Source organism: Dryas octopetala, chromosome 2 (genome assembly GCF_963921425.1).
Source record: "Dryas octopetala chromosome 2, drDryOcto1.1, whole genome shotgun sequence".
Taxonomy (NCBI): Eukaryota; Viridiplantae; Streptophyta; class Magnoliopsida; order Rosales; family Rosaceae; genus Dryas; species Dryas octopetala.
The window spans coordinates 28,590,101-28,603,392 of record NC_141367.1 but is presented as its reverse complement, the minus strand read 5'-3'; the positions used below and the strand labels follow the sequence as shown (position 1 = coordinate 28,603,392).

Sequence of the window (13,292 nt, the reverse complement as noted above, 5' to 3'; positions counted from 1 at the left end):
GTGCTTAGGTCTAAATAAGAAGCCATGTCGTAGAAACGATATGGATATTGTTAGCTGCTTCAGCGATGGTTACCTATCAGATTCAGAATGGGCAAGTCTTCCTCATCCAGTTGTCTTTTTGATTCTGGATAATTTGTTGAAACTCATCGACCATATTCGTTTTGCTGCCGTTTGCAAGTTATGGCATTCTTTTGCAAAAGACTATCATCATGCAAACCCCCGCTCGCTTAAGGCACTTCCCATGCTATTGATCCCAAATGAATGCCAAGAAAAGAGTAGCCTAACAAACCGAAAATTAGTATACAACGTTTCTCAAGAAAAAATATGCAGCAATAATATCCAGCTACGAGTGCCTTATAGTAAGAGGTGTTGTGGCTCTAGCCATGGTTGGTTGGCCACAATAGATATTCCAACTCCAACGGACCAAGGTCTAATTATAGCACTCCGAAACCCTTTTAGAAAAGCATGGCCGATTCGTCTCCCTCCCTTGAATGTCAAGATTCGAGAAGGTTATACCTTGGTTGGCTACTATGAACACTACGTCCCGAAAGTTATCTTGTCTGCTGATCCCACTTTGAATCCAGATAATTATGTGGTTATAGCACTCTACAGTGCAGATTGCAACTTGGCTTTCATCAAAAGAGGCCAAAAAAATTGGACTTACGTTGGGCGACGGCGTTGTTTGTTAACTGATGTTATTTTTCATAAAAATAAAATCTACGCAACTGGAACTGGAACAATGGGAGAGATTGTTTCATGGGATGTTAATACGAGTAATAACCTTCACAGCCGCCAAAAGCAAAGCTACTTACACCTCGGAAGCCCCGCCCATGTGAAGATCTTAAGGCTTATCTTGTGGAATCAACTAAAGGAGATCTATTGCGTATTCGAAGAATTTATAAACATACACAAGGCAGGTTACGGACTAGGAGCTTCATGGTTTACAAGTTGGTGTTTGACGACAAAAATGGATCTATTGTGGAAGAGGTTGAGGTAAAAAGCATTGGAGATGAGGCTCTATTCCTGGGTGACAATCATTCAGTCTCTGTTTTGGCTTCAAACTTTCCTGGATGTCACTCAAATTCTATATATTACACGGATGATATGTTATTATTTGGTAAGTTCCCAGTTTACGATAATAGACCATGCGATGATATGGGTATCTTTAACTTAGAGGACGGAAGCATCACACATCATTACTCAACAAATCCTAATTGGCAGAGGTACATACCACCCGCGATTTGGGTTCAGCCGACGCTGTTTAGTACTTTAGTGGACCTCTTTGCTAGCTGATCATTAACACTTAATTGATTTTCTGGTTGGACAAGTTTCAACTTAATTTCAACATGGACCAAGCTATTCAATGATAATAGAATCAAGATAAGATTTTTAGTAATGTTTTTGGGTATACTTTAGACTTTTAAGTTTCAACTTAATTTCTTGTATATGGTGTGAGTGACTGCTTCTGCACATGTAGATTGTAGGCTGTTCTGCTCATGTTTTAGAAATATATGGTTTTGCCCATTAGACATCCATGCTCATAGGGCTGGCCATAAGGATAGGCCGAGTAGGCGGTCGCCTAGGCCCCCAAATAATATATATATATATATATATATTAAAAAAAAAGTTTCAATTCAAAAGTAAAAATAGTCCAATTAAAATATATAGGTCATTAATTTGTTAAACTCATTAACTAAATATTTACCTATTTAATTTAACTAAGTGTTGATGCTCAAAAATGGTAAAGCAGTCAACGTCGAGTCGAACCACGTAGGCCCGTTGACCCACCACTGAGCGGATGACACGTCGAAGTGGGGCAGGAACGGGTAGCTGGGTCCGACTGGTGAGTAATGAGAGAGAATGATATCCAGAGCACCCTGCACAGGTACACAAAAGTGAGCGGGAAGGACACCGGTGTGGTGCCGGCCAAAGCTCCTCCGACGCTCAAGTCAGTGTTCAGAGAGATCTGAGAGCAGAGTGAGTGAATAGTATAATAATGATTTCAGTTGTCTTTTTGTGAACAGAAGGTACCTCTTTTATAGTACCTTTGGAGGAGTGTCAACCAATCCGGTGACGACACGTGTCCTTTGTGGTGACTTGCACTGTAGGAGCGCCACGTGGCCCCGGTCTCGAGGATTCGAGTGAGTTGACACGGGCCGGGGGCCCGGGAGGCTTGAGCTTGGGAGGCCGGAGCCTAAGAGGCCGGGGCCCAGGGGGCCGGAGCCCATGAGGCCGGAGCCTAGTAGGTCATGGGTTAGGAGCCCAGGAAGGGCTTAGTCTTTTGGGTCTAGGCCCAAACAGCATGGTGTTAGGCCTTGTGTGACTTGTCGTTATGCCGAGATGATTAGTCATACGAACACTAAGTAAATTAAAGGAAAAAAAAAAGAGTTATAAAACCCCCAACATGAAAAAGAACCTAGAACCCAAAAATCCCTTTATTCCCAAATTTCTAAAACAAAACTTACACCAAACCCTTTTATCTCACACTTGAGAAGTTTTGGTTATTGATCGATTACACTTAATGTGAGATAAGTTATGTTGTTGTTGTCTTGAATCAATTTAAATAAGGTATGATTTTTTATTCTTTGAGAAAAATTTAAAATTAGTATTAAATTGATTGAAAGTACTCAACAAAATCCAGTCAAATAGCACGAAAGGAAGAAAGAATCCTCAACAAAATCAAAGACCCCCTTGGCAAATTTTGGTCATGTAAAAGACCTGCAAAAGTGCGACGTCGTACAGTACACTGTACACATACGGCAGAGCACATGCTTTTGGTTAGCTTATCGCGAAAACGAAAGAAAGAAAAAAGAAAAAAAAAAAAAAAGCTGACTGACAGCAGGACACTACCAAAACTAAAGTACAAAACAAACCCTTTCGCCACAACATCTGAATCTGAAGACAAAAAGAAGGAAACACACCCACCCCCAAAACTCTAAGAAAGATCAGATGAGATCTGGGAAGATGGAGAAAGCAAGCTTCGAACAAGTGCCTTCCTTACAACTTACAAGGTTGGTGTTGTAGGACCTTCTTAAGTTATGGAGAACAGCAAAGTAGATCTTCTTGATTTTGCCCAATTCCTCTTACTTAATTCCTCTTACTTTCTGTGGTTGGTGTTTAGTCAGCTAAAATTTGGAAGATGGAAATTTCATGATACACAGCCTCAGCCGGTCTGCATGAGCCTGGTTCAGCCATCACCCATCACCCATCACATCAGAGGAGGAGCTTCTTCACAGCCCTCACCGATGATCTTAGTATGTTTCACTTGTATTTGCTTATCCCAATGATAGACATTAGAGCATGGATATGCCAATGGCAATCATACAAACACCTTTCAACACGAACCCTGTACATCCATCTCATCTCATATTATCATCAATGAAGATGTTCTTAGTAAATCATCACCCATAGTTATTCAGCCAAATAAAATCAACTCAAAATAAGATAAATTTATTCTAAACATGCAAATCAATTGAAACACATTCCAAATTTGTAGAAGGGTTAACAAAATCTGTTAACAAACTAGCAGCAGAATTCAGTTTTCATAAGCTATCTAATTCAAATTATTAAAGCAGTTTGTAGGGAATCAGAAGGATTTATAGCTTTGACAAACCCACACAAATTACACAATTCTTCTGAAACACTAGATGTATGAATTTGAGATTAATACACCATAACATCTAGTGTTACAGAAGGATTGTGTGGGTTTGTCAAGGCTATAAATGCTTTTGATCTGCTTCCCTACAAAGTGCTTTAATAATTTGAATTAGATAGCTTATGAAAACTGAATTTTGCTGCCAGTTTGTTAACAGATTTTGTTACCCCTTTTACAATTGGATACCTGAAGGGATGTGTTTCAATTGATTTGCATGTTTAGAACAAGTTTATCTTATTTTGAGTTGATTTTATTTGGCTGAATGACTATGAGTGATGATTATACTAAGAACATCTTCATTGATGAGAATATGAGATGAGATGGATGTACAGGTACGTGTTGAAAGGTGTTTGTATGATTGTCACTGGCATATCCATACTCTAATGTTTATCATTGGGATAAGCAAATACAAGTGAAACATACCAGGATCATCGGGTGAGGGCTGTGAAGAAGCTCTTCTCTGATTGTGAGTTGACAAACTTAACCGAAACACAAGCCCAATAACAAATAAAGTCCTAATAACTTAACACCAATAATATCTCATTTGATAATTGTCTGTGAAAATGTTTGTGGTTATTCGGTACTTAACTGCCGAACATTGGCGGAGTTTTTAATAAGTAACCACCGAATAGAAATGAAAAGACATTTAGTAGTATTATATCGAATATTATCATTATATTTGGACGTATGTTGCTAAATTCCTTAATATATTTCGGTGGTATGCTACTGAATGGATTTTGATGATTCCATAATTTTTTGCAAGAAAGGGTAAAATAAAATAAATTTGTTCAAAATATGTTAGACCGGTCAATTCAGCAATGAAGTGTGGTCGGAATAGCTTCCGCCTTCAGACAACAAAAAAAAAAAAAAGACTCAACTGAAAAAAAAAAAGGCCTGTCAAGTACCTGTACAATACAAGCCCACAAAGGCACAAACAAATAAAATCATATATAAAATAAATAGTGAAATCTCTAGTGTTTATTTTATACAATACAAGTCTTATGGCCGAAAAATAAAAATTTATGCAATACTAGTCCACAACGGGCAGGCTTTGGGAGCTGGCATGGGACAATGAATCTGGGCATTGCGTCTACTGGAAAAAATGTTTTAAGTAGAAACTGTTACGACAATGTCAGTGGGATGATATGCAATAACCGTTTGACAAAACTTGGTCCATGTTCAAAGTTGAAACTCTTCCAACCAGGAAAGTATTGACGACCATCAGTTGATTGAGCGCATTAGGAGCTAGCAGAGTCCAGAAACAATGGCAGCTCAACCCAAATCGCTGGTGGTATGTACCTCTGCGAATTAAGATTTAGAGAGTAATGCTGTGTGATGCTTCCGTCCTCTAAGTTAAAGATACCCATATCATAAAATGGTCTATTATCAAAAAATTGCAATTCATGATAATATGATAACAAATCATCCGTGAAATATATGGAATTTGGCTGGCATCCAGGAAAGTTTGAAGTCAAAACAGAGACCGAATGATTGTCACCCACAAACAGAGCCTCATCTCCAATGCTTGTTACCTCAATCTCGTCCACCCACAAACAGTTATTGTCGAACACCAACTTGTAAACCATGAAGCTCTTAGTCCGTAACTTCTGGGAGGCATGCTTCGGCCATTCATATAATCTTTGGATACACAATAGGTCTCCCTTACTAGATTCCACAAGATATACCTGAACATCATAATGTGTGTTGGGCTGCGGAAATTTATGTAGCGTTGCTATTGGCGGCTGTGAAGGATTATTACTCGTATTAAAATCCCATGACATGATATCTCCCCTTCTTCCAACTGCAAAGATTCGAGTTTTATAAAATATAGCATCAGCAAGGAAACACCTCCGTGGGTTGGCATAAGTCCAATCTTTTTGGCCACTTTTGATGAAAGCCAAACAGAAGTCCTGACCGTAGAGTGCTACAACCACATAATTATCTGAATTCAGAGTGGGATCAGCAGACAAGATAACCTTTCGGACATAATACTCATAGTAGCATGCGTGATGTTTTTTGATCTTGACATTCAAGGGAGGGAGACGAATTGGGCATGCTTCTCTCAAGGGGTTTCGGAGTGCTATAATCAGACCTCGGTCTGTTGAAGTTGGAATATCTATTGTGGCCAACCAACCATGGCTAGAGCCACAACACCTCTTACTATAAGGCACTTGTAGCTGAATACTATTGTTGCAGATTTTTCCTTGAGAAATGCTGTATACTAATTTTCGGTTTGTTAGGCTATTCTTTTCTTGGCATTCATTTGGGATCAAGAGCATGGGAAGTGCCTTAAGTGAGCGGGGTACTGCATGCTTATAGTCTCTTGCAAAAGAATGCCATAACTTGCAAACGGCAGCAAAACGAATATGATCAACGAGTTCGGACAACTTATCCAAAATTAAAAACACAACTGGTAAAGGAAGGCCTGCCCATTCTGAATCTGATAGGTAACCACTGCTGAAGCGAACTATATCCATATTGTTATTTTTTCTACGACATGCAGGACTTCTTCTTCAGACCTAAGTACATGAATTCTAATTAATCCTATTTAAGAAACAGTAAATAGAGATCGACAATAAAAGAAACTACGAAGCAAAAACAATTCAAGGAAAGGATGCTTTGATAGTAATTGATGCGAGACATTAAAAGAAGTGGCCTCTTTATATAAACAATTGAAAACAAATCCTTTAAGAACATGGATTTCCTAATCTCAAAGTGAAAAGGAAATAACAAAATTTTTAATTGAACTTTTCAATAAAACAAATGCGAAATTGATAAACAATATATATATATATGAACATACTTTCCGCTTATCCTTAGTCAGTTAAAAAAAAAAAAAAAAAGAATATCCTACCTGTAAGGCAGGTGTTCCAAGCTTGCTTTCTGAGCTTTCCAACTGGATTCGATCACCATCCATCCTTCTTCGTCTTCGATCCACTAGAGAGAGAGTTTCTCCATCTTGTTAGATCTGATCTTCAGTTTTAGTTTTGGGGGTGTTTGTGTTTGGTCTCTTGGTCCTCTTCTTTTTGTCTTCTGATGTTGTGAAGGGCTTTGTACTTTCGTTTGTTTACTTAAGGGAGAAACTTACACGAAACAGTGACCCCGGGTCAGCTTGCGAATCTGGTGTCACAGTCCAGTAATAAATCGCCACATGTAAGCATCACCTATTCAATTTAATTTAATTTTCTCAATAAATTTTCTTACCCAAAATAAAGTGAGGGCATGTCTTTCAAAAATCTTCCCTCCTTGTCCTCCCTCTCCTGAGGGCATCATCACTAATACCTATAGTAAAATATTACCTTAAAGAGAGTGAATAGTTATAAAACCATAATATTTTCTTGAAAAGTTGGGAACTTGGTAGGTGAGCAGAGCACCGTATAATATTTTCTAATTTGTTTTTTGCAATTAAAAAATATAATGATACAATCATAAAATCACAAAACTATTTTGCCTAAAATTTAAATTTATTATTTATTTTTTTTGCTTGGATGCATGGAATTAAAATCATGATAAAAGTTCAATATAATCACTTAACTGTATAGGTCATTTTAATTAGATTCATAAACAAATTAATATTTCACATTACTACCCTAATTATGATCTAAATTGAAAAATAGATGTCTGTTAATTAAGTGCCTATGTGTCTTTTGCTAACTAAACTTTTTTTAATGACGTGAATGCCACGTAGACTAAAAATAATTTAAAAATCCAAAACATTTTAAAATGTTAAAAACTAAAAAAAAAATATAAAAAAAATTAAGGACAAAAATATCTATTCCATCTTCACCCCCCCTATGTTTCTCTTTTCTTCCTCCTCGCGTGCGACCATATCCCCTGCCCTCACTGGTTTTTTTTTTTTCCGGCCACTTCTCGGCGACTCGAGACCATTATCTTCTTCCTCTCACTCTCCTCTCTCTCCCTGAGAATACTGAGTCAGAAAGTGTCGAAGAGTTGAGTAGGACTCATCCACCCTCCTCTCCGCATCAACTTGAATAACATGTGAATTAGATTAGCTTATGAAAATGTTGGACCACTACTTGTGACTGAGTTATGCATTCTCCTACCAAGTCCAATTACACCATTTTATTACCGTCGAGTGTTATTTCCTTTATTTTGTCTGTACTGCTTGTTCTTTCAAGAATAGTAATAGGTTGGATCTTCGACATGTGTTTGTGTGAGATTCTTTCTTATTTAGCAGCAACCTATAAAGGTATCTTTTTGTAAAACCCTACGGTATGAATGAAATCAATCTGTCTTTTACTTCAAATATCTTTCTTTACTTTTCTAGTCCCAACATCTTAGTCAAATCAGAGCCTAGTCAAATCCGTTTGTCGCCCATGATTTGACCAGGCTCTGATACCAAGATGTTGGGACTAGAAAAGTAAAGAAAGATATTTGAAGTAAAAGACAGATTGATTTCATTCATACCGTAGGGTTTTACAAAAGGATATCTTTATAGGCTGCTGCTAAATAAGAAAGAATCTCACACAAACACATATCGAAGATCCAACCTATTACTATTCTTGAAAGGACAAGCAGTACAGACAAAATAAAAGAAATAACACTCGACGGTAATAAAATGGTGTAATTGGACTTGGTAGGAGAATGCATAACTCAGTCAAAAGTAGTGGTCCAACATTTTCATAAGCTAATCTAATTCAAATGTTATTCAAGTTGATGCGGAGAGGAGGGTGGCTGAGTCCTACTCCGACTCGGTGTTCGGGTCTGCATTTGCATCTGCATTCACGTCCAATTCCGTATCCTCATCTGCATCCGTGTCCGAGCCGGCAACCGAGGGGGAGGAGGGAGGGGTTGGGGCGGGGCGCATGTGAACTATGACCAACTCATTCATCTGAAAGAAAGAAAATTAACCAAACAAATTATAAATTTGCAGTTTAAAAACAAAGGCTTTCAAGATGTCTTCTACAGAATTTTTAGTTCTAACCATTTTCTTTAGAACAGCATTTGCTGCCACCAGATGCTCAGGAATTATATCAGGATTTATCCTGTATTCCTGGGCAGAAAAATCGCTTCAGTTCATGTTCGGTGGCTCTCCTTGGTAGAACTCCAAGGACTGGCCGTAGCCAACAACTTTTCCAGTGTCGGGACGAGTTACCTTCTCTTCCTCATTGCTCACGACTATCCATCGACCCCCATTTGTAGCCCTATGTATAGTCCGAAAACGACTACATTTTTTCAAGTACTACAAAGTAGAATGCTTCATTATGATTGTTCCCATGCTTGAAATCCCCTATGAAACAAAACAAAAAAAGTGGATATTTTTTTAAAGAAACAACAACACGTTGATTTAATGAACAGAAATAGGTCTGAAATTACCATTCGAGAGCATGTTTGGGTTGATCTTAAATACTTCAACCTCCTTCACAAGGTTGGTTATAGGTAGTGTGCGGTTGAGGAGCGTGTTTGCCAGATAAAAGACAATCAGATCATATGGTGTAGGATCCCAGCGGTATCCTGGTACTATTTGTGCCTGCCATTCTTCTTCTGTGCAGGAGTGTGGAACTTTCGAAATCTGCAGCAAATCAAAAAAATTTCCTGTGTCTTCTTCCTTCTGAACCTGAGACGGCGATGCCATTGTGAATCCCTACAGATACAGGGAAAAGAAAAGAAGTCAATATCAACCCTCCTTCATTGATGTTGCATTGCATTAACCTTAAAGGTATGAAGTTTGCCTAGGAACCCAGAAGTATTAGTCTGTCTGGTGCAAGTAGTATTAATTGTATAATAACGCTACTGATAATTTAGACTAATTAGACATTTAGACTTGAAAATTTTGATATCTTTAATGAATAATGATGCACTGACCATTTAGCCCCTCACCTTCCAAACAATTAACTAACAAGGGAAAAGCATACATCAAAACTACAAGCAATAAGAATTACAGCAGGTATATTGTAGATTTTCATATGACCTTTTGGGCCATCTGTATTTGTCTGCAGATTTCTTGGAACATGGGGAAGAAGGGGAAGGGAACTTCTCTCTCTGCTAAATGCACTGCTTTGATTTTATTTCTATGCTTCTTTTTCTTCTTATGTTAGCTATTTCTGTGCTTCTTTTTCTTCTTATGTTAGCTCTTATGTTAAACATCAAGGTGGTGTTTCTAACAATTTTTTTTTTCTTTGGTTTTTTTTCTGCTTAGTTGGGAATTGAGGTTAGACTTCTAATAGTCTTTATCACGAATGTTCTTGCTATGGAGGTTTGACGGCTCGGACCAAATCAGTGTTCCACAAGATGTGAAAAACTGCAAAGAAGGTTGTCCTATGGCTCCAATGGCAGGGTTGCTTACGTGTACACCAGCACCCAATGAAGAAGTGCAAACCCTTTGATTTGAGATTTGGTGGGGAGAAGAAGGGAACCTCTATTTTTCAAATGCCCTGTTTTGGTATCATTTTCATGTGGATTTTCCCTCTGATGTTAGGTTTTATGTTAAAAACTTAAACATGAAGGTGTTTGTGACATTTTTTATGTGCTATAATTGATAAATAAGAATCGAGTTCTATTACTTGTTATTTCAACCAAACACATCTCTATCTGTAAAATTGGTGAAAATGAAAAAAAAAAAAAAAAAAAAAAAAGCATCCATCAAAGTTTACTGTGATTCAAATAAATTCCAAGCATGAATGTACAAAAAAAAAAAAAAAACCCAGAAAAACACATATCAGAGAATGAATACACTGTGATTATTTGGAAGATTCTCTTACAAAAGAAAAAAAAAAAAAAAAAAGTCAGAGTACCCAAAGTACCTGAGCTGGGCCGTGAGTGTGGAGCAAGCGAGATCTGATTCTGGGTTCTCAATTCTAGGACCGATAGACTACCCTCTACCCTAATTTTTGGGGGTAATGTATAGGCCTATACGGATTACGGAAAGCACGTGTACAATTTGTAACCCAAAATTATTAGACATATTTTTTGTTAAAAATATTTGATTGGTTAAAATGTTGGGGATAAATTGTAAATTTTCTGTTAGAACATATGAGGCATAAATGCTATTATGTACACCGCAAGGCCTTAATGCTCAAAAGTCAAAACTTTCAACCCAAAAAAGAAAAAGCTCAAAATTAAAAAAGAAGATCATTGCATTCAATGAGAATTATGAGAGCTTGGCTAAAAAAGTCCTAGTATAAATATTTGATTTGTTAAAATAGTGGGTCTAAAGTCCAATTATTTAAAACTTTAATGCTCAAAATTTAATTTTATATTTCTTTTTGAGATGCAAAATTTAAAATTGCTAAAAAAACAAAAATGATTCGAAAAACTTGCTAAAAATTAAAAATGAAGCTCATCACATTCTACACTATACTAGTCTACTGATGCCTGATGGAAGCTCCTGGTTCAATAAACCCTCTCCCGCCACTCATCTGGTTACTCGCACTAATTGTAGTTTTGGGATCATCTTATCTAAATACTAGGGGTGTGCATGATTCGAAAAACCGAACCACAAAGGCATAACTGTAACCAAACTAACATTTTCAAAATGGCCAATTCGAGAACCAAAATCAAACCAAATCTAGCCTAAACCGACTAGTTTGATTAACCGAGAATATTAGTTCGGTTGATTCGGTTGGTTCGGTTATCCGGAAACCAGATAAAAACTTGTATACTCCAAACCCCATATCCTATACCTTATACCTTATCTCATATACTCATATACCCTATACTAGTATACTCTATACCAATTACCAATACTATTATACTCAACCTATACCTAATACCCTAAACCATATATATAACTTTAACTATAAGAGGAAATTACATATTTGGTTAACATATTTTATACTTATTTCAATTTTAGTCCACAATCTTTTTTAAGTTATGTTTTGGTCTACTAATTATTTCATTTGTTCAATAAAGGTCTAGATTTGTGACTTTAATTCCTTTGGGTTGTGTTTTCTTCAATTATAAGTGAAGTATAAGTTATTCATCATTTCTTAGTCATAAAAACAAATTTGGAGTATTAGAATCCAAGAGAATTGAGATTGGGTGAAGTTTGAAAAATTAGCAGTTTCGGGTACCCTACTTTGAGGTCAATTATCTTGAGTTTTAGAACTCTAATTTGAATGATCTTTCTATGGTTGTAAAGAAGAAATGTATAGCTTTAAAACAAGTATATATTTGATGAATTTGGGTTAAATTTGATAGAGTGAAAGATATACCAAATTAAAAAAAAAAATCTGGACCTTTATTGAACAAGTGAAACAATTAGTGGACCAAAACATAACTTAAAAAAGATTGTGAACCAAAATTAAACTAGGTATAAAATAAGTGGACTAAATTTGTAATTTCCTCTTAACTATAATTGTTTTAGTATATATATATATATATACCCTAGTAATATAGTATATACAAACTATAAATTATAGACTAATCCTATAAAGTATAAACTATACTATAAACATATACTATAAGCCTATAAAAAAACTATACTAAAAACTATAATAAACATATATAAACTATAATAGGGAATTTGGTTTACTCTATAACAGGTATTAAAATTATATAATATAATTATATAGTAGTATAAACTATAAAGTATATAAACTATAAATTATAAACTATAATAAACATATACAAACACATATAAACTATAATAGGGAATTTTGTTTACTCTATAATAGGTATTAAAATCATATATAAACTAATTAATATATAAAAATAAATATATATTATCAGTAATAGTTCAGTTCGGTTAAAACCAAAAATTTCAATATTGAGAATCAAAACCAAATCACAAAATTCGGATTGATTTGGTTTGATATCCCAAAAAAAAAAAAAAAAAAAACCAGACCAAATCGACCGGATCGATTTGGTTCGGTTCGAAACTCAATCTTTCAGTATTTTTGCACACCTCTAAGGCTCTACCAAATATATAATATACATTTTGACTCTTTTCTCTTAACTCCCTTTTCTTTTATGCCCCTCGTATCATGTATAAGTGGGCACATAGTTGCAGAATCTCAAAATTGCCAGCAAACCCTTTTATTTCATGGAGGTAAGCCTCCTCAGCCTGGCTAATTTGATTGTTCTTTCGTGTTGGCATGTTCTAGACTATGGAGGCAGCCACAACATTAAAACCATGTCATGAAATATCGTTCTTCGGTTCTTGGTTTCTTTTCTTGTCCACCTCTCTACTCTTTGGTTTAGCTAATATGATTTAGCTGTATTGAGTTATTGGCTCTATTAGTTTAGCTAATTTGATCAAGGATATTTTCTTGATCATTGACTTGTAAGGAGTGATAGAGGGTTTGTGTATTGCGGCTTGAATGCAGTGTTCCTAGTTCATGATCATTGACTTGTAAGGAGTGATTTGGGGTTCTTGTAAGGAGGTCTCATCATTTCGGAAGTGTACAATTTTGTTTCTTTTCTTTATGCTCTTGTAATATCTCTCATCTTTCAAGAATCCAATTTTAGATTATGAAATGTAGTGCAATGACCTGATTTTAGCTGTATTGAGTTATCAGCCCTATGACACCAGTAGGGCATTTTCCTTGAGCCCTGACTTGTAAGGGGTTTGTGTATTGCGGATTAAATAAAGTGTACCCAGATCATGATTTTCTGCTAATCTTGCATTAGTCATTTCTAATTACCTTTAGATGGGATCTGATCTGTTAGGTAGGTT

General features: G+C 36.2%; 1 protein-coding gene, 2 long non-coding RNA genes and 1 pseudogene across 3 annotated transcripts; 2 read left to right on the top strand and 2 right to left on the bottom strand.

The window, feature by feature from the left end:
• Positions 1 to 40: 40 nt before the first annotated feature.
• Positions 41 to 1,293, top strand: LOC147295231 (F-box protein At2g26160-like; annotated as a pseudogene).
• Positions 1,294 to 4,652: 3,359 nt separating this feature from the next.
• Positions 4,653 to 6,676, bottom strand: LOC147295230 (F-box protein At2g26160-like). Its single transcript, XM_086233693.1, has 2 exons — positions 6,510 to 6,676; positions 4,653 to 6,174 (listed from the first exon to the last, which is right to left on the bottom strand). The coding sequence occupies exon 2, from the start codon at positions 6,130 to 6,132 to the stop codon at positions 4,894 to 4,896; it is 1,239 nt and encodes a 412-aa protein (XP_086089819.1). The 5' UTR covers positions 6,133 to 6,174; positions 6,510 to 6,676; the 3' UTR covers positions 4,653 to 4,893.
• Positions 6,677 to 8,225: 1,549 nt separating this feature from the next.
• LOC147295229 (uncharacterized) lies at positions 8,226 to 9,132 on the bottom strand. The gene is made up of 3 exons (XR_015120392.1): positions 8,993 to 9,132; positions 8,601 to 8,906; positions 8,226 to 8,507 (listed from the first exon to the last, which is right to left on the bottom strand). It is a non-coding gene; the product is annotated as an uncharacterized LOC147295229 (long non-coding RNA).
• LOC147295228 (uncharacterized) lies at positions 8,942 to 10,143 on the top strand. The gene is made up of 3 exons (XR_015120391.1): positions 8,942 to 9,335; positions 9,616 to 9,667; positions 9,816 to 10,143. It is a non-coding gene; the product is annotated as an uncharacterized LOC147295228 (long non-coding RNA).
• The last annotated feature ends 3,149 nt before the right edge of the window (positions 10,144 to 13,292 follow it).

Coding starts and splice junctions, on each gene's coding strand:
- LOC147295230 (XM_086233693.1), bottom strand. CDS start 6,132: ATGGATATAGTTCGCTTCAGCAGTGGTTACCTATCAGATTCAGAATGG.